Consider the following 25,454-nt stretch of genomic DNA (forward strand, 5'->3'; position numbering starts at 1 on the left):
ATTTTCGGCACGGTGTAAAAAGTAGTTCCTCGGTGATGTTCGGCACGATGTGAAAAGTAGTTCCAGGGTGATGTTCGGCACGGTGGAAAAAGTAGTTCCTGGGTGATGTTCGGCACAGTGTGAAAAGTAGTTCCAGGGTGATGTTCGGCACAGTGTAAAAACTAGTTCCAAGGGATGTTCGGCACAATGTAAAAAGTAGTTCCAGGGTGATGTTCGACACAGTGTGAAAAGTAGTTCCAGGGTGATGTTCGGCACGATGTAAAAAGTAGTTCCAGGGTGATGTTCGGCACAGTGTAAAAAGTAGTTCCAGGGTGATGTTCGGCACGATGGAAAAAGTAGTTCCAGGGTGATGTTCGGCATGGTGTAAAAAGTAGTTCCTGGGTGATGTTCGGCACAGTGTGAAAAGTAGTTCCAGGGTGATGTTCGGCACAGTGTAAAAAGTAGTTCCTACGTGATGTTCGGCACAATGTAAAAAGTAGTTCCAGGGTGATGTTCGAGACAGTGTAAAAAGTAGTTCCAGGGTGATGTTCGGCATGGTGTAAAAAGTAGTTCCAGGGTGATGTTCGGCACAGTGTAAAAAGTAGTTCCAGGGTGATGTTCGGCACAGTGTAAAAAGTAGTTCCAGGGTGATGTTCAGCACAATGTAAAAAGTAGTTCTAGGGTGATGTTCGACATGGTGTAAAAAGTAGTTCCAGGGTTATGTTCAGCAGGGTGTAAAAAGTAGTTCCAGGGTCATGTTCGGCACAGTGTAAAAAGTAGTTCCAGAGTGATGTTCGGCATGGTGTAAAAAGTAGTTCCAGGGTGATGTTCGGCATGGTGTAAAAAGTAGTTCCAGGGTGATGTTCGGCACGGTGTAAAAAGTAGTTCCAGGGTGATGTTCAGCATGGTGTAAAAAGTCGTTCCAGGGTGATGTTCAGCACAATGTAAAAAGTAGTTCCAGGGTGACATTCAGTATGGTTTAAACAGTAGTTCCAGGGTGATGTTCAGCAGGATGTAAAAAGTAGTTCCAGGGTGATGTTCGGCACAGTGTAAAAAGTAGTTCCAGGGTGATTTTCAACAGGATGTAAAAAGTAGTTCCAGGGTGATGTTTGGCACGGTGTAAAAAGTAGTTCCAGGGTGATGTTCGGCGCGGTGTAAAAAGTAGTTCCAGGGTGATGTTCAGCATGATGGAAAAAGTATTTCCAGGGTGATGTTCAGCATGGTGTGAAATGTAGTTCCTGGGTGATGTTCAGCATGGTGTAAAAAGTAGTTCCAGGGTGATGTTCAGCACGGTGTATAAAGTTTTTCCAGGGTGATGTTCAGCATGGTGTAAAAAGTAGTTCCAGGGTGATGTTCGGCACAATGTAAAAAGTAGTTCCAGGGTGATGTTCAGCACGGTGTAAAAAGTAGTTCCAGGGTGATGTTCAGCACGGTGGAAAAAGTAGTTCCAGGGTGGTGTTCAGCATGGTGTATAAAGTAGTTCCAGGGTGACATTCAGTATGGTGTGAAAAGTAGTTCCAGGGTGATGTTCAGCAGGATGTAAAAAGTAGTTCTAGGTGATGTTCAGCATGTTGGAATAAGTAGTTCCTCGGTGATGTTCGGCACGGTGGAAAAAGTAGTTCCAGGGTGATTTTCAACAGGATGTAAAAAGTAGTTCCAGGGTGATGTTTGGCACGGTGTAAAAAGTAGTTCCAGGGTGATGTTCGGCGCGGTGTAAAAAGTAGTTCCAGGGTGATGTTCAGCACGATGGAAAAAGTATTTCCAGGGTGGTGTTCAGCATGGTGTGAAATGTAGTTCCTGGGTGATGTTCAGCATGGTGTAAAAAGTAGTTCCAGGGTGATGTTCAGCACGGTGTATAAAGTTTTTCCAGGGTGATGTTCAGCATGGTGTAAAAAGTAGTTCCAGGGTGATGTTCGGCACAATGTAAAAAGTAGTTCCAGGGTGATGTTCAGCACAATGTAAAAAGTAGTTCCAGGGTGATGTTCAGCACAATGTAAAAAGTAGTTCCAGGGTGATGTTCAGCACGGTGGAAAAAGTAGTTCCAGGGTGGTGTTCAGCATGGTGTGAAATGTAGTTCCTGGGTGATGTTCAGCATGGTGTATAAAGTAGTTCCAGGGTGACATTCAGTATGGTGTGAAAAGTAGTTCCAGGGTGATGTTCAGCAGGATGTAAAAAGTAGTTCTTTGTGATGTTCAGCATGTTGGAAAAAGTAGTTCCAGGGTGATTTTCAACAGGATGTAAAAAGTAGTTCCAGGGTGATGTTTGGCGCGGTGTAAAAAGTAGTTCCAGGGTGATGTTCAGCATGATGGAAAAAGTAGTTCCAGGGTGGTGTTCAGCATGGTGTGAAATGTAGTTCCTGGGTGATGTTCAGCATGGTTTAAAAAAAAGTTCCAGGGTGATGTTCAGCACGGTGTATAAAGTTTTTCAGGGTGATGTTCAGCATGGTCTAAAAAGTAGTTCCAGGGTGATGTTCGGCACAATGTAAAAAGTAGTTCCAGGGTGATGTTCAGCATGTTGTAAAAAGTAGTTCCAGGGTGACATTCAGTATGGTGTAAAAAGTAGTTCCAGGGTGATGTTCAGCACAATGTAAAAAGTAGTTCCAGGGTGATGTTCAGCACGGTGGAAAAAGTAGTTCCAGGGTGGTGTTCAGCATGGTGTGAAATGTAGTTCCTGGGTGATGTTCAGCATGGTGTATAAAGTAGTTCCAGGGTGATGTTCAGCATGGTCTAAAAAGTAGTTCCAGGGTGATGTTCAGCATGGTGTATAAAGTAGTTCCAGGGTGATGTTCAGCATGGTGTAAAAAGTAGTTCCAGGGTGATGTTCAGCATGGTGTATAAAGTAGTTCCAGGGTGATGTTCAGCATGGTGTAAAAAGTAGTTCCAGGGTGATGTTCAGCATGGTGTAAAAAGTAGTTCCAGGGTGATGTTCAATATGGTGTAAAAAGTAGTTCCAGGGTGATGCTCGGCATGGTGTAAAAAGTAGTTCCAGGGTGGTGTTCAGCATGGTGTAAAAAGTAGTTCCAGGGTGGTGTTCAGCATGGTGTAAAAAGTAATTCCAGGGTGATGTTCAGCATGGCGTATAAAGTAGTTCCAGGGTGGTGTTCAGCACGGTGTAAAAAGTAGTTCCAAGGTGGTGTTCAGCATGGTGTAAAAAGTAGTTCCAGGGTGATGTTCAGCATGGTGAAGCATCTCTTCTTCTAACATGTCTGGAATCATCTGGGAAGTGAGGAGACCAGTTGCTGGAGTTTTAGGAGAGGAATGTTGTCCCATTGTGGTCTGATGCAGGATTCTAGCTGCTCTACAGTCCTGGACCTTGGTTGCTGGATTTCTGCTTCCATGATGCTCCAGATGTTGTGTACTGGTGAAAGGTCTGGACTGTGCACAGAGATTCCTCCTGATTCTCTGAATATTTTAATATTATTCACTGTAGATGGTGGGATTTTCAAAGTCTTCACTATTTTACATCGAGGAACATTTTTCTGAAATAGTTAAACAGTTTTAGATCCAGTTTGTCTCAGATTGGTGAAGCTCTGTCCATCTTTCCATCTGAGAGACTCTGCCTCTCTGAAATGCTCCTTTTATACCCAGTCATGTTACTGACCTGTTGCCAGGTAACCTGGTTAGTTGTCCAATGCTCCTCCAGGTGTTTCTGGTTTGTACCAGGTACTTTTCCAGCCGTTTGTTGCTCCTGTTCTAACTTTTTCCGTCAGATTCACTATCAGCTCATATTTTCATCACATAGTGACATGTGGCTGCATGGTGGTGTGGTGGTTAGCATCGCAGCTTCATAGCAAGGAGGTCGCTGGTTCAAGCCTCGGTTGGGGGGAGGTTCAAACCTGTGGGGCAGTGGCCTTTCTGTGTGGAGTTGCATGTTCCCCGTAAGTGTGGGTTCTCTCCGGTTTCCTGCCATGGTATATTTCTCTGTAGGAGTGAGTGGTTGTTTGTCCATATCAGTGTTGGCCCTGTGATGAACTGGTGACCTGTCCAGGTGTACCTGCCTCTCACCTGTTAATGCTGGGATGGACTCCAGCTTGCCCACTAATTGGTAAAGAATGAATGTCTCAGATTCCTCTGACATATTGTTGATCTTCTACTGGGAATAAAATGAGCTGATGAGGTTTTTCTGTTTTTATTTACATTTTGTCTCAGTCATTTGTGTTGGTTTTTCTTTGTTTATCTTTGGCCATTTATTAGTTTTTAGAGTAATATTTTGTCATTTTGTGTTGAGCTTTAAACATTAAAGTCTTGATTTTTTTAAAAATTTGGTCTTTTTTGTTTACATCTGCTTTTTGGGTTCTCGTTTGGTTTATGTACAATTTTTTTTTGTCATGTGCATTTTGTTAACTCTGCTGCTATTTGCAAAATGTGAAGTTTATTCTTTATATCTCATAATCTTTCCTTTAGTTTTTCTGTTATTTTGCAGTAATTTTTTGTGTAATTTTTCTCTGTATAAATCTTGTGTGGTAGCTACAGCGGGAAGTAGAGCAGAGGTCTCCAGTAGCTAAATATAAACAATGAAATTAAATGATTGCTCTTAAAATATGAAAGCTTATTGCTCAGTGTGACCAGACGGCATTTTTGTGAGACATTGTAGAGTAAAAACTGAAAGAGTTTTCAGACCACCTGAAGCCTTTGTTGTTGCAGTAGAAGCATGCTGTGGTTTTCTGATCTGTGCTGCTTTCAGAGCGCTCTCTGCAGAGACTGGCTCTGCTGCTCGACCACTACGGCCTGGACATGAAGGATTTGTCTGACGAGCAGAAGGAAAACCTGCCGGCTGCTCTGAAGCAGCTGCAGCTGGAGAGCTCCTCATACGGCCAGAAGCAGAGCAAAGGTGGCAGTCCTCACCTCATCAGTTGCTGCTGCAGGCTACTCTTCATCACTTTAATGTCACATCACAACATCATTAATGACTTTGTTTACTTTTCAGATAAATATGGAAACAACGGCGATTCTGGGAAGAAGGTGAGCAGGTCTCTTCCTAACTTGCACTGTCAAACAGTTTCGTTTGTTGGTACGACATAAATGCAAAGACCTGAATGTCTTTGGCTTTCATCAGGTTTCAGAAGGTTCAATGGCCTACAAAAAGGTTGGACAGGAGGCTCCGCCCACCAACGTTAAACTAGGCGGGGCTCAGAAGGAGGCCACACCCACTGATGGATTGAACCAGGACAAAGCTGGACAGGAGGAGCCGGGGGGTCAGGTGCAGGAATTCGGCTACATCGTCACCAATCAGAGGTGCAGCAGCTTTACTTCCTGTCTCATCAGCCAATCAGGATGACTGATGATGAGGATGGATGAAGAGTCATGTCTTCTGTTTGTTTATTTGTGGAGTAAAGGAAATCAGGAGATGTGGAGGGAACAAAAACTAGTTTTACAGAAGTATTCACAGAGGATAGATATACTTTCAGATCACCAGAGAGGTAAAAAAAGAGGAAAGAAATAACTGTGGGGGAAAGTTGAGAGGAAATGGAGGAAAAAAACAGGGCAAAGGTAACAGAGAGGATGAGGAAAAGGGTGAACTAGTGAGGAAAGAAGAAAAAGAAAGAAAAGCAGGGGATGAGTGCGAGAAAACCAAAGGAAGATGAAGAGAAAGGAAAAGAATATTTAGAACTTAAAGAGTAGAGGATTTAATGTGTGTATTCACCACTGTGAATATGAACACCACTAAAGAGCCTAAAAAGAGAAAGCAGAAAAACTGAGCAGAAATGGCAGAAAAATAAACTTCAAATTCACTATGAGCTGTACAAACAAAGCCTGCGTAACTATAACAATGAGCTGTGAAGGCCAGAGAGCTGCATTTATCTGAAATGATTAACAGGAACATCAACAATTCTCTCTGTTTGCTATGATTGAAAAACTTACTAATCCTCCTATACAGATAAGCCCAGAGCTCCTTTCCACTAAGGAATAAAACCAATTTACCAACTTTTTTAGCCAAAAAATTAAAACAATCAGGCAAAATATTAATTCCAAACAATCAAACAAGAAAAGTAGTCTGTGTCTAAAACCCGGAAATAATACTGAAGTTATGTCGCAATTTAAAATGGTTGATTTAAAAGTCCTACAAGAAACAGTTTGGCATCTGAAATCAACAACATGTACTCTGGACATGATACCATCCGACTTTTTAAAACCAGTTTTTACCTCAGTAGAAAGTGATCTCCTACTGATAGTTAACAGCTCACTGGCATCAGGCATTTTTCCCAAGTCACTAAAGATAGCTGCTATTAAGCCTCCTAAAGAAAAGGACTCTAGACGCCTCTATAATGAACAACTATAGACCGTCTCTAACCTCTTTTATTTCCAAGATTATTGAGAAAGTTGTATTTCATCAGCTTCATGACTTTTTAAATGAAAGTGGAAATCTTGATAAATTTCAGTCCAGCTTCCGACCTCATCACAGCCCTGAAACAGCTCTGGTCACCGTGTTAAATGACATTAGGTTGAATACCGATTCTGGTCAAGTATCAGTCCTGGTTCTGTTGGATCTCAGTGCTGCGTTTGATACTGTAGATCACAGAATCCTGTTGCACAGGCTGGAAAACTGGGTTGGACTTTCTGGAGCGGTCCTTAACTGGTTCAGGTCCTATTTAGAAGGCCGGAGTTATTTAGTTCCGATTGGCAGCTATGAATCTGCAAATAAACACCTGGATGAAGGAGAATTTTCTACAATTAAATGAAGATAAAACTGAGATTATTCTGTTTGGTAGCAAAGAGAAGAGGGTCAGCATTGGTAAACACCTGGAGACTCGGGCTCTTAAAACCACCAACCAAGTTGGTAACCTGGGAGTGTTGATAGACTCAGACCTGACTTTCAGCAGCCACATCAAAGCTTCACTAAGAAGCTTTTTACCAGCTCAGAAAAATCAACAGAATTAAAGGTTTAGTCTCCCAGAAAGACCAAGAGAAACTCATCCATGCATTCATCTCCAGTAGGCTGGATTACTGTACTGGTCTTTTAACAGGACTTCCCAGTAAGACCAGTAAACATCTGCAGCTCATCCAGAATGCTGCTGCTAGAGTTTTAACCAGGACTAAGACCTAAGAGATCAGCCTGAGAGATGATGCCGTTCGGCTTTCTGGAGGTTTTACCGCTGATTCTTGTCTATCTTCTTCCTGAAGGCAGTGGGTAGTAGATGTGAGGGGAGGGGTGTTGTGGGTCCTGATTGATGGAGATAGCTTTCTTGATGCAACGTTGCTGGTGAAACTCCACCAGGTGGGGAAGTGGGACACCATTCATTTTAATGGCTGTCTTCACTATTCTGTTCTGCTTCCGTTTCTGGGCGTGGCAGCTCCAGAACCAGGACGCGAAGCTGTAGGTGAGAATATTTCCTACATTGCCCCTGTAGAAAGAGATGAGTTGTGAAGTAGGAAGGCCAGTTTTCGTCCGTCTGCAGTTGCTGAGGCTCCACCTACCACCAGGCCACTAGCTGCCTCATCTCTTCCTGTACACACACTCATCCTTGTCCTTAATGGAACCCTCCCCCGCTGTGTCATCTGCAGATTTAATCATGTGATTGGTGCAGAGTGCAATGGAAAGATAGAAAAAAGGAAATGAAAAAAAAAGAGAAAAAAGGATGTCAGTTATGGAAAATGACCAAAAGTCACGAAAAATGTAAAAGAACAAAAGGAAGCAATAAAAAGGGAGAATGCATGAAGACAAGGGAGAAAAGGTAGATGTGTATAAAATAAGGGGGGAAAGGAGTCTGTCCAGTCCAGGCTGACCACCAAACTCACCATCATCCGTTGGTCAGCATGTGCTGCCATGGAAACAGGACAAGAAGTGCTGTAGGTGCTCCTTCCACCTCTGCTGTTTGAGTGCCTCAGTCTGTGTGTGTGTGTGTGTGTGACTCAAAGCGTGTGCATGTGTGACTGTGTTTGTGTGTCCGTGTGTGTGTTTGTCACCGCAGCCTCCTCGGTTTGAACGACGGGGTGCGGCTGCTGGTGCTGCTGTCAGAGAGGATCGGCCTCTCCACCGACTCCTTCAGCAACATCAGGTAGGACCGAGGATGGAGGCGTCCTCCAAGCATCACTTAGCTGAACCAATCAAAACTGACCCCTGGACGTTCGGCTTAACATGACTAACCCATGCTGCAGACGAGGCGTAGATGCTCTGATTGTGTGCATGTCATCTGTTTCTGTTTCCAGTCTTTCCTGCTGCTCACCCTCCAATAACCCTGCACCCAGTCTGTAAAATGTTTCTATGAAGGTCATGTAGTAAAAGGAAGGTTTTTAAGCTTAAATAATAATTTTCTAATTCTTCCCATGTCTTGCAAAGGCTGTACCACCCAACCACCCCTCTTTTCTCCTGATGAAAACTTTGTTGCTTCATAATGGACATGGTCCATTATTATGAAGGAAGTGGTTTTTCCCTTCATGATGTCACAAAGGGAAAGATCTCAGACTATAAAGTGGAGCAAGCAAGTGAGAGAGGAGACAGAATTTTCTAATTTTGGGAGGCTATGAGGACACATAACTGTTAGAAAACCTTTAGAAAGTGAATTTTGCATAACATGGGACCTTTAAGGATACAAAGGCAGGAAATACTAAGAATAAAATGTCTCCTGTTAACATCAAGGCAGTATTAACCCTTAGGTGCAAAGGTGGGGAAATAAATTACCTGGTGAGGTTGTTTTTCTTGCACTACTTTCATAATGAAAACTTATCAATTTATATTTAATTGATTTTATACTGTCACCGCCAGTTAATCATAGCTAGCTAACTAAGCTAGCTAACATCACTGAAGTCACTCGGTGTGTCCCAATTTAGGGTCTGCACACTTCGAAGTGCGGATTCATCGGCCACATACGTCATCGCGGTGCGCGAAGCACTGTCCCAATTCACTGAATTTGAAGGACCCTCCGAATCCACCCTTCAAATCTGCACTTCGTTTGGCCTCAAACGAAGGCTGCTGGTGATGCATCCTCTTTTCTCCCAGAATTCATTGCGTACAAGACGGTGGCGAATCAGCAATCTGTGAAGAGTCGTATTAAGTTTAAATAAGATGGTAAATGGTCCATATTTATATAGCACTTTACTGTACCTGGAACGATACCCAAAGCGCTTTACATTTTACATCACATTCACCCATTCACACACACACTCACACACTGATGGCGGAAGCTGCCATGCAAGGATCTCAACCATGACCCATCAGGAGCAATTAGGGGTTCGGTGTCTTGCCCAAGGATACTTTGACATGAACTCGACTTGGCCGAGGATCAAACCGGCAACCCTCAGGTTACGAGACGACCGCTCTACCTTGCTGAGCCACGCTGCCCCCAATAAAGTTTTATTTTTAAAAAAGTACGCTTTTTTTAACTACACTTTAGTCTTTAGGCTACAGAGGACACTCTGTTGTGGTCGCCGTGGTAGTCACATGGTCTGTGGCGAGGAAAAAATAGGCAGCTTTGTGTCTAAATCGCCAAGAGAATGAGTCAGTGTGTAGTGTGCTATAGTGCAGCCCTATGTAGGGAAATAGGGGTTGGGGAGTAGGGTGGGCATTCGGACACAGCCACTGTGTGTGTTTGTGTGAGTCATTCGAATGTGAAAGAACGTGTTATCAAATTAGCCTACCTTAAACGTTAGCGCACTTTAAAGTCAGTTAACACCAGATCACTAAACTAGCTAAGATTACTATACGCACTCTGTGTGTGTGTCATTCATGACTATTGTGTGAAAAGTATTAATATCATGTATCAAGAAATTAGCCTACATGAACGTTAGCACACTAAACACCAGCTAGCTAACTAAGCTAGCTAACATCACTGTAGGTACTATGTGTTTTCCAACCATGACTGTGTGAAAGCGTGAGTGTTATCTTAGGCTACTTAAAAGTTACCTCATGTTAATTTTGTGAACACCTTTTTAGCTAACTCAACAAATTTGTCTTTTTTAGTTTGCTTTACTAGCTGGCTAAACAAGCTAGCTAGTGTTTGGTACATGAGCGTTTGTGTTGGATTGTGTGTCTCTGTGTTTATATTTCCTCATCCAAGGTGCCACGACTGTTAGGTATACAGCTGAAATGGTCGTACAGATGTTGGATGGAAAGGCAGTTATGGGACTGGACTCACACACATACAAAATAAATAATACTGACATTGTTTCTTTTCTAATTTTCAAGATGTTATGAAACTTTTTTTAAGGCGAATAAAAGGGAATAAAAATAAATCAAACCTAAATCATACAAAGGATTATTCTTGACCAAAATGACAAAGTTTCATAAAAAACATTCTCACACAGGTCCTGTTTGACGCACATATTGAAGAGTTTAGTGTGCAGGGTTAATGAGGTTGGATAAAAACCTCTCACACACAGCCGATAGTTGTGTTATTCTGTGAAAATCACCATGTGGTTCTGCTCTGCTGTCTCCTCTTCTGCAGTGTGGTGGGACCCGCCATCACTTTTAGGATCAGACCCAACTCCAAGAACCTGACGGCCGCAGACTTGGCCAACAAAGCAGGTTTGTTTTTCTGTGCAAACAAAGTGAGCAACCTGCTCTTGTTTGTAGCATAGAATAGAGAAAAAACAAGAAAAGATGGAAGGAAGGAAAGAAGGATCTAAGGATGTGTGAAGATTGGTGGAACAGAGTAAAAAGAAAAGGTGGAAGGAAGAAAAAAAAGAGAACATGGATGTTGGAAAGGCTGGATTTCCACCTGGTGAGATCAGAAAGGAAGGAAACGTTCACTAAAGTTTTTCATTTGTTTTGCAGTTGCAGAAAAAAACTTTTTGGAATCTGAGGCAGGCCTGAAGGTGCTTCAGAGTGGTGTTGGAGAGGTAAGTTTTTATTAGATTCATGCCTGTAGAGAATCATATCAGAGATGTTTTCTTGTTAGGATGGGCATACTTAAGATGGCATACTCCCCCACAGGATTGTTTAAAAATCCAAATATTTTAGTCTGTTTTTCAGGTGGTTGTTGCAGCATCATTTCCAGTGTGCGCTCTGTGGTGGAAGTGTAGCACACCTGTATGCACACTGCGCGCCGAGTGTGATGTGAAATAAAAATAGGCAGATCTGTCTGACTGCTACAGCTTGGCTGAAACTGTGTCAGTGGGACAATGATCCCAAACACAGCAGCAGATCTACAACAGAACGGCTGAAAATGAAAATAATCCTTAGTAACGGTCCATTCAGATTCCAAAGCGCAGGTTTTCACTGAATTAGTTTTCAGGTTGTTTTGGTCAGATGTGGGCTGAAGTTTGAATTTGTTGTGCATCTCTTGTTCTTGTATGTCACAGAAAAATGAACCGAAGTCATTGCCCCTGGCAACAAAAGGACAGCCCAGCTCCCGCCGGGTGTTTGCAATGCTGGTGGCCATGGCCTGCTTTGGCAGCGTCCTGGTGGCAGCCATGACCATCGCCTGCCTGCGTCACCATGCGCACAGACTGGCAGCAAAGAAGCTAGGCCTGGGACCAGAGGGAGGCAGCTTCAGCCACCAGGAGTACCAGGTGAGTAGTCTTAAACTTAGAGTTAAATCATAAAACTTGAAGGAGACTCAATAAGCATTTTAAGATAATCTAAAACTAAATAAAGCTGCGTAACAATGTGATGCATGCAAACTGGCTCACCAGGACCTGTGTCGCCAGCACATGGCCTCCAAAGGCGCCTTTGGACGCCTGGAGGCTGCCGCCCTTGGTGCCGTGGGAGGAGCAAGTGGAGCAGGTGGAGGTGTTGCAGGAGGAGGTATTGGTGCCGGGGGAGGAGTGGGAGGGGCAGCGGGAGGCGGAGGCACCGACTCAAGGGTGAGCAGTGTGTCATCCCAGTTCAGTGATGGTGCCCAGCCCAGTCCCAGCTCCCACAGCAGCACGCCGTCCTGGTGCGAGGAGCCAGCGCAGGCCAACATGGACATCTCCACTGGTCACATGATACTGGTCAGTACCTGAACCCTCTATGTGTAAGGGAAATCTCCCAGTTAGTCCTCCAGCGAACCAAGTGGTGGTCAAACAAACCAAAATGGCTACTGTACAAAGAAAGTGTGACGTTGTCTGAGTAGGTTCAATGTTTAGATATGCATCATGCACATGATATCTTAAAGGTGTCATCACCTGGTCTTTTCATGTATCCACTGTCCTCTAAGTGTCCCCTAAGAAAAGAAATCAAACATTGAGCTTGTTCTGACCCTTTGCTCATACCACAACTCATGAGAGTTCATGCAAGCTTTTAACTAATGTAAATGAGGTGTGTGCTGACTGGCCGCAGGGAGGCCAGAGTTGGAAAGGGGGCTGGCCCAATGCATGCACAGTGTCCAAAGACTCCAAAACATCAACAGCTTAGTGATGGTGAGCGAACCTGACTGAGCAGCAGCTTATAGTATTCAGTCATTTATGTCGGAACCAGACTGTGAGCCTAAGAGTGAAGATACCGAGATACTGGAAGAAGCACGTTTACAAAGATTTACATGGCAAAGCACTTCACCCCACTTATAAAAAAGAAAACACGGGGCTCATTTGTACATTGCAGTGGGTTAAACTTTTAGGCTTGTCCCTTAGCATTAGCATTAGCATTAGCATTAGTTGCATCAGGAGTAAAGCATGACTTTATATCTTTTTATCATTCCAAGTCTAAAGCACGACTTCAGGTGTGGAAGAGGGGCTGGCTAATTCAAATAGCCTCCTGTGATGACGAAATCACAGGAGCAAATTAAAATCACACGTTAGCGAGAGTTTACCTTGTTGGCGGTTCTGCTGTGAACAAAGGAAAAACTCCACCGTCTTCAAAAGTCAGGGTAGTTAACGCTTCGGTCCAACACCAATACACATGTTTTAAAAAGTGTAATTACCGTGTGATGACTCCTTTAAAAAGGTTGAGCTATCTGATGACATAGTTGTTGTCCAAAAGATTGAAGATTTCATTGGGTTCAGTTCCCCACCATCTTGATGCTGCTTCAGACCAGCTTCCACACAGCGAAGCTGAACCTAGAACTTCTTGGTGCAGGGATGGGTGAAAGCATTCACAATTAAGACCTTTTTTGACAGATCCTGCTGTGTTTCTGGTCCTGTACGTATGTATTTTGGTGTTCATGGCCTAGATTCTTCATAGGAATCGAGTCTATGTGGTCTTCATCAAAAAGATTGCAGGATATCCTTGGGAATGAAGCTAAAACATTAGCTAGAGACACAATTAGCTCAACTCAAGTGTTATTTTCCTTCCTTCTTCCTTAGCAACTGCAATCCTGATGAGTAAAAGAAAGCAAGGTAGCCACAAGTTGCAGAAGCTAACACAGAGACCCTAACCAACTGAAGTCACTAACAAACCTGCAAACTCTACCATGACTCTTTTCTCCATGGCTTTCAGCAAAGTCCTTGGCTAACTCTCCCTATTTTCTGACTTGAGAAGGAACAATGAAGTAACTATGATCAGTTTCAGACTAGAATAACCAAAGCAACAGGTTCACTGCGCACCACTTTGCGAGGCGGTGTGACGTCATGTTTTCTTTTCTAATGCCTTCAGAGCCCCCAGATCTCTAATGTCACACTGTTTTTAAAGGCTTACATGGAGGACCACCTCAGGAACAAGGACCGTCTGATGAAGGAGTGGGAGGCTCTGTGCTCCTACCAGGCCGAGCCCAGCGCCGTCTCCGTGGCTCAAAGCGACGCTCATGTCAAGAAGAACCGCTGTCCCGACTCTGTGCCCTGTAAGTCCAGGTCCCACATAGTTCAAACTTGACCCTTTAAATCCCACAGGACCTGAGGCAGACCGAGGCAGTCAGGGTCGTGCTAGAATTTTATTTTCAGTGTTTTCATAACAAGTTATTTAAGAACAGAACCAGCCACATGGATAATTCCCTACTTTGTTTTTAATTGTGTAATAATACATTTATTTTTAACGTACACATGGGAATGTATTAAATTATACATTTATTTAAACTAGGTTGTAAAGTATTTTTTTAAATTGTTTAAATGATAGGAATTTCTTTATTTTTGTACAGAAATGTTTTATTGATAATTTATAATCATAATTGATTTATTCACTTATTTTTTTGAACTTGTGAATAATACCAACAATAAGAAAATGGATAAAACTAAGAGAACCAAAGCTGTGGTAGTAACATTGTTTAATTATAAAAAAACGAAAAGACAAGTTAAAGAAAACAAACAAGAAACAGTAAAAATATAAACAATCATATTAGAATTACATTTATATATCCATACGTTATATGTATAAGATTTGCTGTTTGGCATTGACAGAGAAGATTTTAGTCTCATTTTCATCGGAACAGCCCACATATTCAACTCTGATGCTCAGCCCAGAAATTAATTTTCCTTGCACGTGGCTCTGTTTAGATGGGAAATAAACAAACTTTGCAACATTCTCACATTTATTGCTAAGAATCTTTAAAACAAGGGCATTTTAGTTGCGGCACGGACAGAACCCCCTGTGCTCTTTGGGGGACCCCTTGGGGGGCCCGGACCCCAGGTTGGGAACCATCTATCCATCTTCTGCCACTTATCCAGAGTTGGGTCGGGGGGGCAGCTGCCTAAGCAGGGAAACCCAGGCTTCCCTCTCCCTGACCACATTCATCAGCTCATCCGAAGGGATGCCGAGGTGTTCCCAGACCAGCCGAGAGATGTAGTATGTTCAGCGTGTCCTGGGTCTTCCTCGGGGCCCCTTTCCAGTGGGACGTACCCGGAACACCTCACCAGGGCAGCATCTAGGAGGCATCCTAACCAGATGCCTGAGCCACCTCATCTGGCTCCTCTCGATGTGGAGGAGCAGCGGCTCTACTCCGAGCCCCTCCCAGATCGCCCAGCTTGTATTTGCGATCTTGTTCTTTCGGACACTACCCACAGCTCGTGACCATAGGTGAGGGTAGGAACGTAGATCGACCAGTAAATCGAGAGCTTTGTCTTTTGGCTGAGCTCCTTCTTCACCACGACAGAACGATGCAGAGTCCGCATCACTGACGCCGCACCGATCCGCCTGTCGATCTTCCGCTCCATCCTTCCCTCACTCCTGAACAAGACCTCGAGATACGTGAACTCCTCCACTTGGGGCAGGACCTCATTGCAGACCCAGAGAGAGCACTCCACCCTTTTCCGGCTGAGGACCATTGTCTTGGATTCGGATGTGCTGATTCTCATCCCAGCCGATTCCCCAGTGAGAGCTGAAAATCACGGCCCGATGAAGCCAACAGAACCACATCATCCGCAAAGAGCAGAGACTCAATCCTGTGGCCACCGAACCGGATCCCCTCAACACCTTGACTGCACCTAGAAATTCTGTCCATAAAAGTTATGAACAGAATCGGTGACAAAGGGCAGTCTTGGCGGAGTCCAGCCCTCACCTGAAATGATTCTGATTTACTGAAATGTGGACCAAGCTCTGACACCATTCGTACAGAGACGGGACAGCTCGTACAAGCAGGTCCGGCACTCCATACTCCTGGAGTACCCCCCACAAGAGTCCCCGGGGGACACGGTCGAACGTCTTCTCCAAGTCCACAAAGCACATGTAGATTGGTTGGGCAAACTCCCATGCCCCCTCAAAGACCCTGAAGAGGGTGTAGAGCTGGTACTCTGTTCCACAACCGGGATGAAAACCACACTGCTCCTCCTCCGATCAGACCTGAGGCCTGTCTCCATAGAGGGTGTGGAGGTGGAGTCGTTCAGTTCATATAAGTACCTGGGACTGCAACTGGATGACAGACTGGACTGGTCAGAGACCATCAACGCCATCCACAAGAAAGGACAGAGCCGTCTGTACTTTCTAAGGAGGCTGAGGTCCTTCAACATCTGCAAGAAACTGGTGCTGATGTTCTACCAGACTGTGGTGGTCAGTGTCCTTTTCTATGCTGTGGTGTGCTGGGGAGGCAGCATGAAGAAAAGGGACGCAGCACGGCTGGACAGAGTGCAGGAGGGCAGGATCTGTGGTGGGCACAGAGCTGGACTCTTTGGTCTCAGTGGCAGAAAAGAGGACCTTGGACAAGATCCTGACCATCCTGGACTCCTCCTCTCACCCTCTGCACAGAACTCTGAGCAGGCAGAGGAGTGTGTTCAGCCCCAGACTACTGTCCCTGACCTGCTCCACCAACAGACTCAGAAACTCTTTCGTACCCCGGGCCATCCGGCTGTACAACATCTCGCTGAGGGCCCAGGGGTCACAACCACAACCATAGTCTGAATAGTTTTTATGGACATGTGCCTTTTTCTCATTTGTAAGCACATTTGTTTTTCTCATTCTGTAAACACTGTTTCAGCAGTTTTTGCACATCCTGCACTTTTTCACTCATGCACCTTGTTTGACTACCACTGTCAATATATGTAGATACTCGGAGTGTGTTTTTGCGTCACAGCACATCTAGCTGAGTAGACATTACAATGGGTGTACAATAGTTTTTACCATTTTGTCTCCTTTATCTACCTTTGCTTTTATTTAATTTTGAATTAGTCTAGTTATGCTTAAGTACTAACCCCTAATGTCAAGTACTAACCTTTAATGTATGTATATGCTACTGGATGCTTGAATTTCCCTCGGGATCAATAAATTATCTATCTATCTATCTATCTATCTATCTATCTATCTATCTATCTATCTATCTATCTATCTATCTATCTATCTATCTATCTGTCTGTCTGTCTGTCTGTCTGTCTGTCTGTCTGTCTGTCTGTCTGTCTGTCTGTCTGTCTGTCTGTCTGTCTGTCTGTCTGTCTGTCTGTCTGTCTGTCTGAATCCGAGGTTCGACTATCCGACGGACCCTCCTCTCCAGCACCCCTAAATAGACCTTATCGGGGAGGTTGAGGAGTGTGATCCCCTGTAGTTAGAGCACACCCACCCTTTTTGAAGAGGGGGACCACCACCACAGTCTGGCAGTCCAGGGGAACTGTCCCTGATGTCCACGCGATGCTGCAGAGGCGTGTCAGCCAAGGCAGCCCTACAGCATCCAGAGCCTTAAGGAGCTCTGGGCGGACCTCATCCACCCCCGGGGCCCTGCCACCAAGGAGCTTTTTAACCACCTCAGTGACCTCAGCCCCAGAGATAGGAGAGCCAGCACCAGCTACCCCAGACTCTGCTTCCTCATTGGAAGACGTGTTGATGGGATTGAGAAGGTCTTCGAAGTATTCCCTCCACCGCCTCACAATGTCCCGAGTTGAGGTCAGCAGCCCCCCATCCCCACTGTACACAGTGTTGATGGAGCACTGATTTCCCCTCCTGTGCCACCAGATGGTGGACCAGAATCTCCTTGAAGCCGTCTGGAAGTCATTCTCCATGGTCTCTCCAAACTCCTCCCATGCCCGAGTTTTTGCCTTAGTGACCGCAGAAGCCGCACTCCGCTTAGCCCGCTGATACCCATCAGCTGTCTCTGGAGTCCCACAGGCCAAAAAGGCCTGATAGGACTCTTTCTTTAGCTTGACGCCATCCCTTACTGCCGGTGTCCACCAACGAGTTCAGGGGTTACCGCCACGACAGGCGCCGACGACCTTACGGCCACAGCTGTGGCTGGCCGCCTCGACAATAGAGGCATGGAACACAGCCCACTCGGACTCAGTGTCCCCCGCCTCACCCGGGACATGGTTGAAGCTCTGCCGGAGATGTGAGTTGAAACTCTCTCTGACAGGGGACTCCGCCAGACGTTCCCAGAAGACCCTCACAACATGCTTGGGTCTGCCAGGCCTGAACGGCATCCTCCCCCACCATCTGAGCTAACTCACCACCAGGTGGTGATCAGTTGACAGCTCCGCCCCTCTCTTCACCCAAGTGTCCAGAACATGCAGCCGCAAGGCCGACCACACAACTACAAAGTCGATCATCGAACTGCGGCCTAGAGTGTCCTGGTGCCAAATGCACATGTGGACACTCTTATGTCTGAACAAGGTGTTCGTTATGGACAGTCCACGACGAGCACAGAAGTCCACCAACAAAATACCACTCGGATTTAGAACGGGGGGCCATTCCTCCCTATCACGCCCCTCCAGGTCTTGCTGTCATTGCCCACGTGAGCATTGAAGTCCCCCAGCAGAACAAGGGAGTCCCCAGAAGGAGTTCTCTCCAACACCCCCTCCAAGGACCAGTCCAAAAAGGGTGGGTACTCTGAACTGCCATTGGGTGCATAAGCACAAACAATAGTCAGGACCCGTCCCCCCACCCGAAGGCGGAGGGAGGCTACCCTTTCGTCCACAGGGGTAAACCCCAAAGTACAGGTGCCAATGAACATGCCCACACCTGCTCGGCGCCTCTCAGAATGGAAGAGGGTCCAGCCCCTCTCAAGGGCAATGGCTCCAGAGCCCAAGCCGTGCGTCAAGGTGAGTCCAACTATATGTAGCCGGAACCGCTCAACCTCGCGCACCAGCTCAGGCTCCTTCCCCGCCAGAGAGGTGACATTCCACGTCCCTAGAGCTAGCTTTTGCAGCCGAGGATCAGACCGCCAGGGTCCCCGCCTCTGGCAGCCGCCCAGCTCACCCTGCACCCGACCCCTATGGCCCCTCCTGCAGGTGGTGAGCCCACAGGAGGGGAGGCCCATGTCACCCTTTCGGGCTGAGCCCAACCGGGCCCCATGGGCAAAGGCCGGCCACCAAGCGCTCGCCTCCATGCCCCACCTCCAGGCCTGGCTCCAGAGGGGGGCCCCGGTGACCCACGTCTGGGCAAGGTAAACCTTGGTCCTTGCTTTCTCATCATCATAGGGGTGATTTGAGCTGCACTTCGTCTGGTCCCTCCCTTAGACACCTGTTTGCCATGGGTGACCCTACCAGGGGCATGAGCCCCCGACAACATAGCTGCTAGGATTGTCAGGACGCAGAAACTCCTCCACCACGATAAGGTGGCGGCTCAGGGAGGAACAGGTTGGGAACCACTGGTCTAAATGGTACCTACCTATGTTAACCCCTGAGGTGCTAGAGTCTTTTTGCCTTCTTTGTGTATGTCTGTATGTGTTCACTTCATTTTTATTCATCCATCTATTTATTATTCCAACCTTTTTCTTTCTTCTGTCCTCCTTTTTTATTTTTATTCTTTTTTCTTTTTCTTATTGTTTCTGTCTTTCTTTTGTGCTCTCTTTGTTTCAGAAATGATTATGTTGGTGTGTGTACAAGTGGTGCATATATATATATATATATATATACATATTATACAACAGACGCTGAGACGATGACTTGTAGTGATCATATGATTGTATGAATGATCTTATTGGCTTATTTTAAAAGTGCTACATGTGAACTGCATCCTGCAGATGACCACTCCAGAGTGAAGCTGAAAGCGGAAATCAACCCTTCACGGTCCGACTACATCAACGCCAGCACCATTGTGAGTTTGTAGCCTTCAATGCAGAGATCTCTAACTCTGTCCTGCAGGTTTTAGATGTTTTCCTGTTTTATTAAACTTGATTCAGGTTAAATGAATTACCTCCAAAGTTTAAGCTCTGCACAAGCCTGTCAACCTGTTCATTTGAATCAGGTGTGTTGAAGCAGGGAAACATCTAAAACCTGCAAGAGTTCGACACCCCAGCTCTAATGGATGTGATGGATCCAAAACTACTGGATTTTCTTTAAAAAAATTTTCATTGTAACTTTGGTATTTCTGAAACAAACACCTGCACAAGTCTAATTATGCTAATGAGTCTGTAGTTATGAGACACTTTATCTGATTGGCTGTTGGTCCCAAGAAGAGTCCTAAGTGTAAAGGAGTATAATTCCTTCATCTTGGAGTATGGCACAAGATGGCAGTTGTTCCCAGTCAGCTGGGAAGAAGGAAAGCATACAAGTCGCCCCAGAGAGACGTCCAGGTGTCAGGATCCCTCTCACCTCGAAACCTCCTCATCTCATTCTCCACCTGTGTGCAGATTGAACATGACCCCCGGATGCCGGCTTACATCGCCACCCAGGGCCCCCTGTCACACACAATCTCTGACTTCTGGCAGGTCTGAATGAAAAACAACCCAAGTTTCAAATGTAAAAACAAATAAATGGCTTGTAGAGACACATTTAACCCTCATTTTGTTGTTGAGTAGATGGTTTGGGAGAACGGCTGCACCGTGATCGTGATGATGACAGCTCTGGTGGAAGATGGAGAAAAACAGTGCGATCGCTACTGGCCTGATGAAGGGTCTTCCCTCTACCACATCTATGAGGTGTGTGTTTACGAGAAAGTACCAGCGTGAGACTGGGATGGTGGTTTCATTGTTTTCCTGCGTGTTCCTCCAGGTCAACTTGGTGTCCGAGCACATCTGGTGTAACGACTTCCTGGTGCGTAGTTTCTACCTGAAGAACGTGCAAACCCAGGAGACTCGCACGCTCACGCAGTTCCACTTCCTGAGCTGGCCGGCACAGGGCATCCCCACCTCCACCCGCCCCCTGCTGGACTTCCGCAGGTACTGACTACACCTTCATTAACACACAATGTCATTTTTACTAAAGCTGATCTGAAATGAAGCAGAGTGTTATCAGAGCAGCTGCATGGTGGTGTGTTAGCACCATAGGCTTCACAGCAAGAAGGGTTCTGGTTCCAACCTTGTTGCTCGGTGTATGTTCTCCCTGTGATGTATGGATTTTCTGGGTCCTCTGGCTTCCTCCTACAGTCCAAAAGCTTGTTCTAAGTTCTCCGTAGGGGTGGGTGGTTGTGTTAGTGACTGGTTCTCCATTCAGGGAGTAATCTGGGATAGGCTCCAGTCGGTTCTTAACCCTGCAATGGTATAAGTGTGTTCCGACGTTCGTGAACTACAAGGTTCCAGTTTTCAGCCACCACGGGCAGTTCAGTTCCATTTCAATTCTCATTACTGAACTCTAGTTGTAACTAAGTGTGGTCTACAACAAGAAAGAATGAATGCAATCAACAACATAGCCAGAACGATAAGTACAAAATAGTCACCGCTGTATTCATGTAGTCCAGCAGAGGGCACTAAGTGACCAGAACTTAACCTTACATTAACATTCTTTACATAATTCTTCTTAGATTCAATTCAAATTATAGCTCAGTACATGAAATAACATAAATTCGGTGAACTATAGGCCCATTTCTTACAATAAATGTTTGGAGAAGTTACTTTAGTTTCATTAACTCACGCTCAAAACAAGGGGAACTGACTGAGGAAGAACAACGTTTTACACTTGGCATGCTCTGGCCATATTGCACGTAGACCTGCTAAAAGGAGTATTGTCATTGGCTACCCAAGATACATATGAACCAATCATGTAGCCTAATACTCAGTACACTGTGACAGGTCTTAAAGGGGCACACACGTTTATCTAGGGCCTTTTCACCAAAGTGGGTGTAGAACATGGGTTCTGAGAAGAGTGTGATGACCACATTTTAGTGGTTTCCTTGTTTTGTTTTTTTTTTACATAAATACATGATCTTGGATTTTAAATTTTCTATTCACAGTCACAGCTTTGGACACACCTTCCCGTTCTGGGAAAGTGTCGACAACAGTTCTGTTTTTCAGTGTTTTATATGCTGATGCTCCAAAGCTGTAGCTGTTTTTGATGCTAAACTCAGCAGGTTTTATGTTAGTTAAAGAGTTTAAAAAAACAGATTTAACCTTTGACCTTTCTCTCTGTGTTAGTATATAACACCACGACAAATTCTTTTTTTACTGTACCTGGAATTAAAACCTTTGTGATGTTGGGTTAAAGTTTGGTGGTAATCCACCGTATTTACCGTATGAGGTTATGTTCACACTGCAGGACTTCACATTTTCAAGTGTGAATGGTATGCGGCCCTAAAGCAACACACATGCACAGAGGATAACATGGCGTCACGTAGTATTTACAGATGAAATCCATGCTTCAGGTCTTTCCATCAGTTTGGACGTACTTGCCCCCTCTGACCGATAAAATGATGCACAACTGATGAATGAAAGGAGACGGAGAAAAAGGAGAGCACAAATGTTAACATGAGCTTTGTGGCTCCTCCTGCTGTACAGAGGCATGTACAGACAATGTAGCCGAGTTGGTCTCTGCAGAGTCCTGCACGGGTTCAGTTTCACCAACCCGGACCCGCCCGAACCCGTTAGGATGATCACTAAACCCAACCCGTGGAAATCTTCCAGTAAACTCTGGACCCGACTCGACCACTCATCCATCCATCCGTCCATCCATCCATCCATTCGTCTACAGGGTGTGCAGAATTATTAGGCAAGTTGTATTTTTGAGGATTCATTTTATTATAGAACAACAACTATGTTCGCAATGAACACAAAAGACTCATAAATATCAAAGCTGAATAATTTTGGAAGTTGGAGTGGGGCTTTTTTAGTTTTAGTATCTTAGGAGGATATCTGTGTGTGTAGGTGATTATTACTGTGCATAATTATTAGGCAACTTAACAAAAACCAAATTTATACCCATTTCACTTATTTATTTTCACCAGGGAAACCAATATAACAACTCAAAATTTACAAATATACATTTCTGGCATTCAAAAACAAAACAAAAACAAATCAGTGACCAATATAACCACCTTTCTTTGCGAGGACACTCAAAAGCTGCCATCCATAGATTCTGTCAGTGTCTTGATCTGTTCACGATCAACATTGCGTGCAGCAGCAACCACAGCCTCCCAGACACTGTTCAGAGAGGTGTACTGTTTTCCCTCCCTGTAGATCTCACATTTGATGAGGGACCACAGGTTCTCTATGGGGTTAAGATCAGGTGAACAAGGAGGCCATGTCATTATTTTTTCTTCTTTTAGACCTTTTCTGGCCAGCCACACAGTGGAGTACTTGGATGCGTGTGATGGAGCATTGTCCTGCATGAAAATCATGTTTTTCTTGAACGATGCTGACTTCTTCCTGTACCACTGCTTGAAGAAGGTGTCTTCCAGAAACTGGCAGTAGGACTGGGAGTTGAGCTTGACTCCATCCTCAACCCGAAAAGGTCCCACAAGCTCATCTTTGATGATACCAGCCCATACCAGTATCCCACCTCCACCTTGCTGGCGTCTGAGTCGGAGTGGAGCTCTCTGCCCTGTACTGATCCAGCCACGGGTCCATCCATCTGGCCCATCAAGACTCACTCTCATTTCATCAGTCCATAAAACCTTAGAAAAATCAGTCTTATGATATTTCTTGGCCCAGTCTTGACGTTTTATCTTGTGTGTCTTGTTCAGTGGTGGTCGTTTTTCAGCCTTCCTTACCTTGGCCATGTCCCTGAGTATTGCACACCTTGTGCTTCTTGGCACTCCAGTGATGTTGCAGCTCTGAAATATGGCAAAACTGGTGGCCAATGGCATCTTGGCAGCTTCACGCTTGATTTTCCTCAGTTCATGGGCAGTTATTTTGCGCCTTGTTTTTTCAACACGCTTCTTGCGACCCTGTTGACTATTTTGAATGAAACGCTTGATTGCTCGATGATCACGCCTCAAAAGCTTGGCAATTTTAAGAGTGCTGCATCCCTCTGCAAGACATCTCACTATTTTTGACTTTTCAGAATCCATCAAATCTCTCTTCTGACCCATTTTGCCAAAGGAATGGAAGTTGCCTAATAATTATGCACACCTGATATAGGGTGTTGATGTCATTAGACCACACCCCTTCTCATTACAGAGATGCACATCATCTGATATTCTTAATGGTAGTAGGCTTTCAAGCCTGTACCGGTTGGAGTAGAACAACATGCATAAAGAGGATGATGTGATCAAAATACTCATTTGCCTAATAATTCTGCACACAGTGTATCCATTCATCCGTCCATCCATCCGTCCGTCCATTCGTCTATCCATCCATTCGTCCATTCATCTATCCATCCATCCGTCCATCCATCCATCCATCCATCCATCCATTCGTCTATCCATTCATCCGTCCACTCGTCCATCCATCCATCCATTCGTCCATCCATCCATCCATTCGTCTATTCATCCATCCATCTGTCCATCCGTCCATCCATCCACCCACCCATCCGTCCACCCATCCATCCGTCCGTCCGTCCATCCATCCGTCCATCCATCCATCCATCCATCCATCCATCCATCCATCCATCCATCGATTTCAAAATAATTAATACATTGAAAATTTTAATTATCTCAACATCTTCAGCAACTAATTCAGATTTATTCTTCAGTAAGATCAAAGTTTGAACTTATGGCTTCTGTATTTTATTTGCCTTTCTATAAATGCATATTTCTGTTTGTGTTTTTTCCTCGTAGTAACTTTTCATCCAGAATGGACTTTCTATTTTCACTATTCATAATAATTATATGCATTATTATTAACCATTTTCTTTCTGTTTTTTTTCCCCCAGGAAGGTGAATAAGTGCTACCGAGGACGATCCTGCCCCATCATTGTGCACTGCAGGTAAAATATAAATACAATATAACATGTCATTATATTTATAACTTCTGTTTACAAAATTCCACACATTTAAAAAATTAAAGGTAATGGCAGAGAACTTTCCACATGAGGTGAATATTTAATGAAGTTTGAAAGTGTCCTTACATTGGGTTCATGTCTTCTTCCCTAACTTTTAAAGCAAAGTTCAAGTGGATTTAATTTTACAGTTTATTGTTTTTTTTGATCAGAATAAATCTTAATGTTTCTGAAAAATGAACATTTAACCTCTTTAATGCCATCTATCATATTTGGTACAGTTTCTGAGACCTTTTGCATCACTTTATGGTAAAAACTTTGCTCAAAACCCTGTTGTACACAATCTGATACTTGTCTTCTGCACTTGTCTATTGCGCTACAATAATTTTGACATATCACACGGTAATAAATCGTAAATATATATATACATATATATATATATATATGTATATATATATTTTACATTTAGTTAAAGAGTCAAATAAAGATTTCAGACAAAAAAAGAAATATTTTTGGGGGGTCGGGCTTCAAGGGGTGTGTAAAATCAGCCACAATTCTGCATGTTTTCAATGTATCCATGCGCCAACACACTTGACTCAGATTAAATGGATCTAACAGCCTATGGAGTTCTGCTCAATGCCACCCATCCATTATCTGACGCTTATCCGGAGTCAGGTTGATGGGGCAGCTGCCTAAGCAGGGAAACCCAGACTTCCCTCTCCCCGGCCACATTCACCAGCTCACCTGAAGGAATCCCGAGGCGTTCCCAGGCCAGCCGAGAGATGTAGTCTGTCCAGCGTGTCCTGGGTCTTCTCTGGGGCCTCTTTCCGGTGGGACGTACCCGGAACACCTCACCAGGGCGGCATCTAGGAGGCATCCTAACCAGATGCCCGAGCCACCTCATCTGGCTCCTCTCGATGTGGAGGAGCAGCAGCTCTACTCTGAGCCCCTCCCGGCTCACCGAGCTTCTCACCCTATCTCTAAGGGAGAGCCCGGCCACCCTGTGGAGAAAACTCATTTCAGCACTTATATTTGTGCTCTTGTTCTCTTTCGGTCACTACCCACAGCTCGTGACCATAGGTGATGGTATGAACCAACTGTCAACCTCAGGCTGTAAAATGTGAAGCCTATGCGGAAGTGTAAAAAAATTGCAGTTCCCCCCTCATCCACTAGGAGCTCCAAAACAGAGCACATCTCCATAGACTCCCTGTGTTACTTCACAGCAGAAATAAACTTGTTTAAAGC

General features: G+C 44.8%; 1 protein-coding gene across 4 annotated transcripts in view; it reads left to right on the forward strand.

Moving 5' to 3' along the window:
* Window positions 1-25,454, forward strand: part of ptprnb (protein tyrosine phosphatase receptor type Nb) — a 67,191-nt gene that overhangs the window by 36,369 nt on the left and 5,368 nt on the right. For 2 of the 4 annotated variants that reach the window (XM_041978379.1, XM_041978381.1), the window contains exons 7-20: window positions 4,663-4,809; window positions 4,906-4,940; window positions 5,035-5,213; window positions 7,889-7,975; window positions 10,361-10,440; window positions 10,690-10,754; window positions 11,217-11,426; window positions 11,550-11,849; window positions 13,465-13,612; window positions 19,142-19,215; window positions 19,751-19,828; window positions 19,919-20,038; window positions 20,112-20,278; window positions 24,144-24,197. In XM_041978379.1, the coding sequence (XP_041834313.1) occupies window positions 4,663-4,809; window positions 4,906-4,940; window positions 5,035-5,213; window positions 7,889-7,975; window positions 10,361-10,440; window positions 10,690-10,754; window positions 11,217-11,426; window positions 11,550-11,849; window positions 13,465-13,612; window positions 19,142-19,215; window positions 19,751-19,828; window positions 19,919-20,038; window positions 20,112-20,278; window positions 24,144-24,197 (1,744 nt within the window). The remainder of the gene's footprint in view (window positions 1-4,662; window positions 4,810-4,905; window positions 4,941-5,034; window positions 5,214-7,888; window positions 7,976-10,360; window positions 10,441-10,689; window positions 10,755-11,216; window positions 11,427-11,549; window positions 11,850-13,464; window positions 13,613-19,141; window positions 19,216-19,750; window positions 19,829-19,918; window positions 20,039-20,111; window positions 20,279-24,143; window positions 24,198-25,454) is intronic. The other 2 variants (XM_041978382.1, XM_041978383.1) reach the window with 2 other exon arrangements.

This window comes from Melanotaenia boesemani, chromosome 24, assembly GCF_017639745.1.
Source record: "Melanotaenia boesemani isolate fMelBoe1 chromosome 24, fMelBoe1.pri, whole genome shotgun sequence".
Classification (NCBI taxonomy): Eukaryota; Metazoa; Chordata; class Actinopteri; order Atheriniformes; family Melanotaeniidae; genus Melanotaenia; species Melanotaenia boesemani.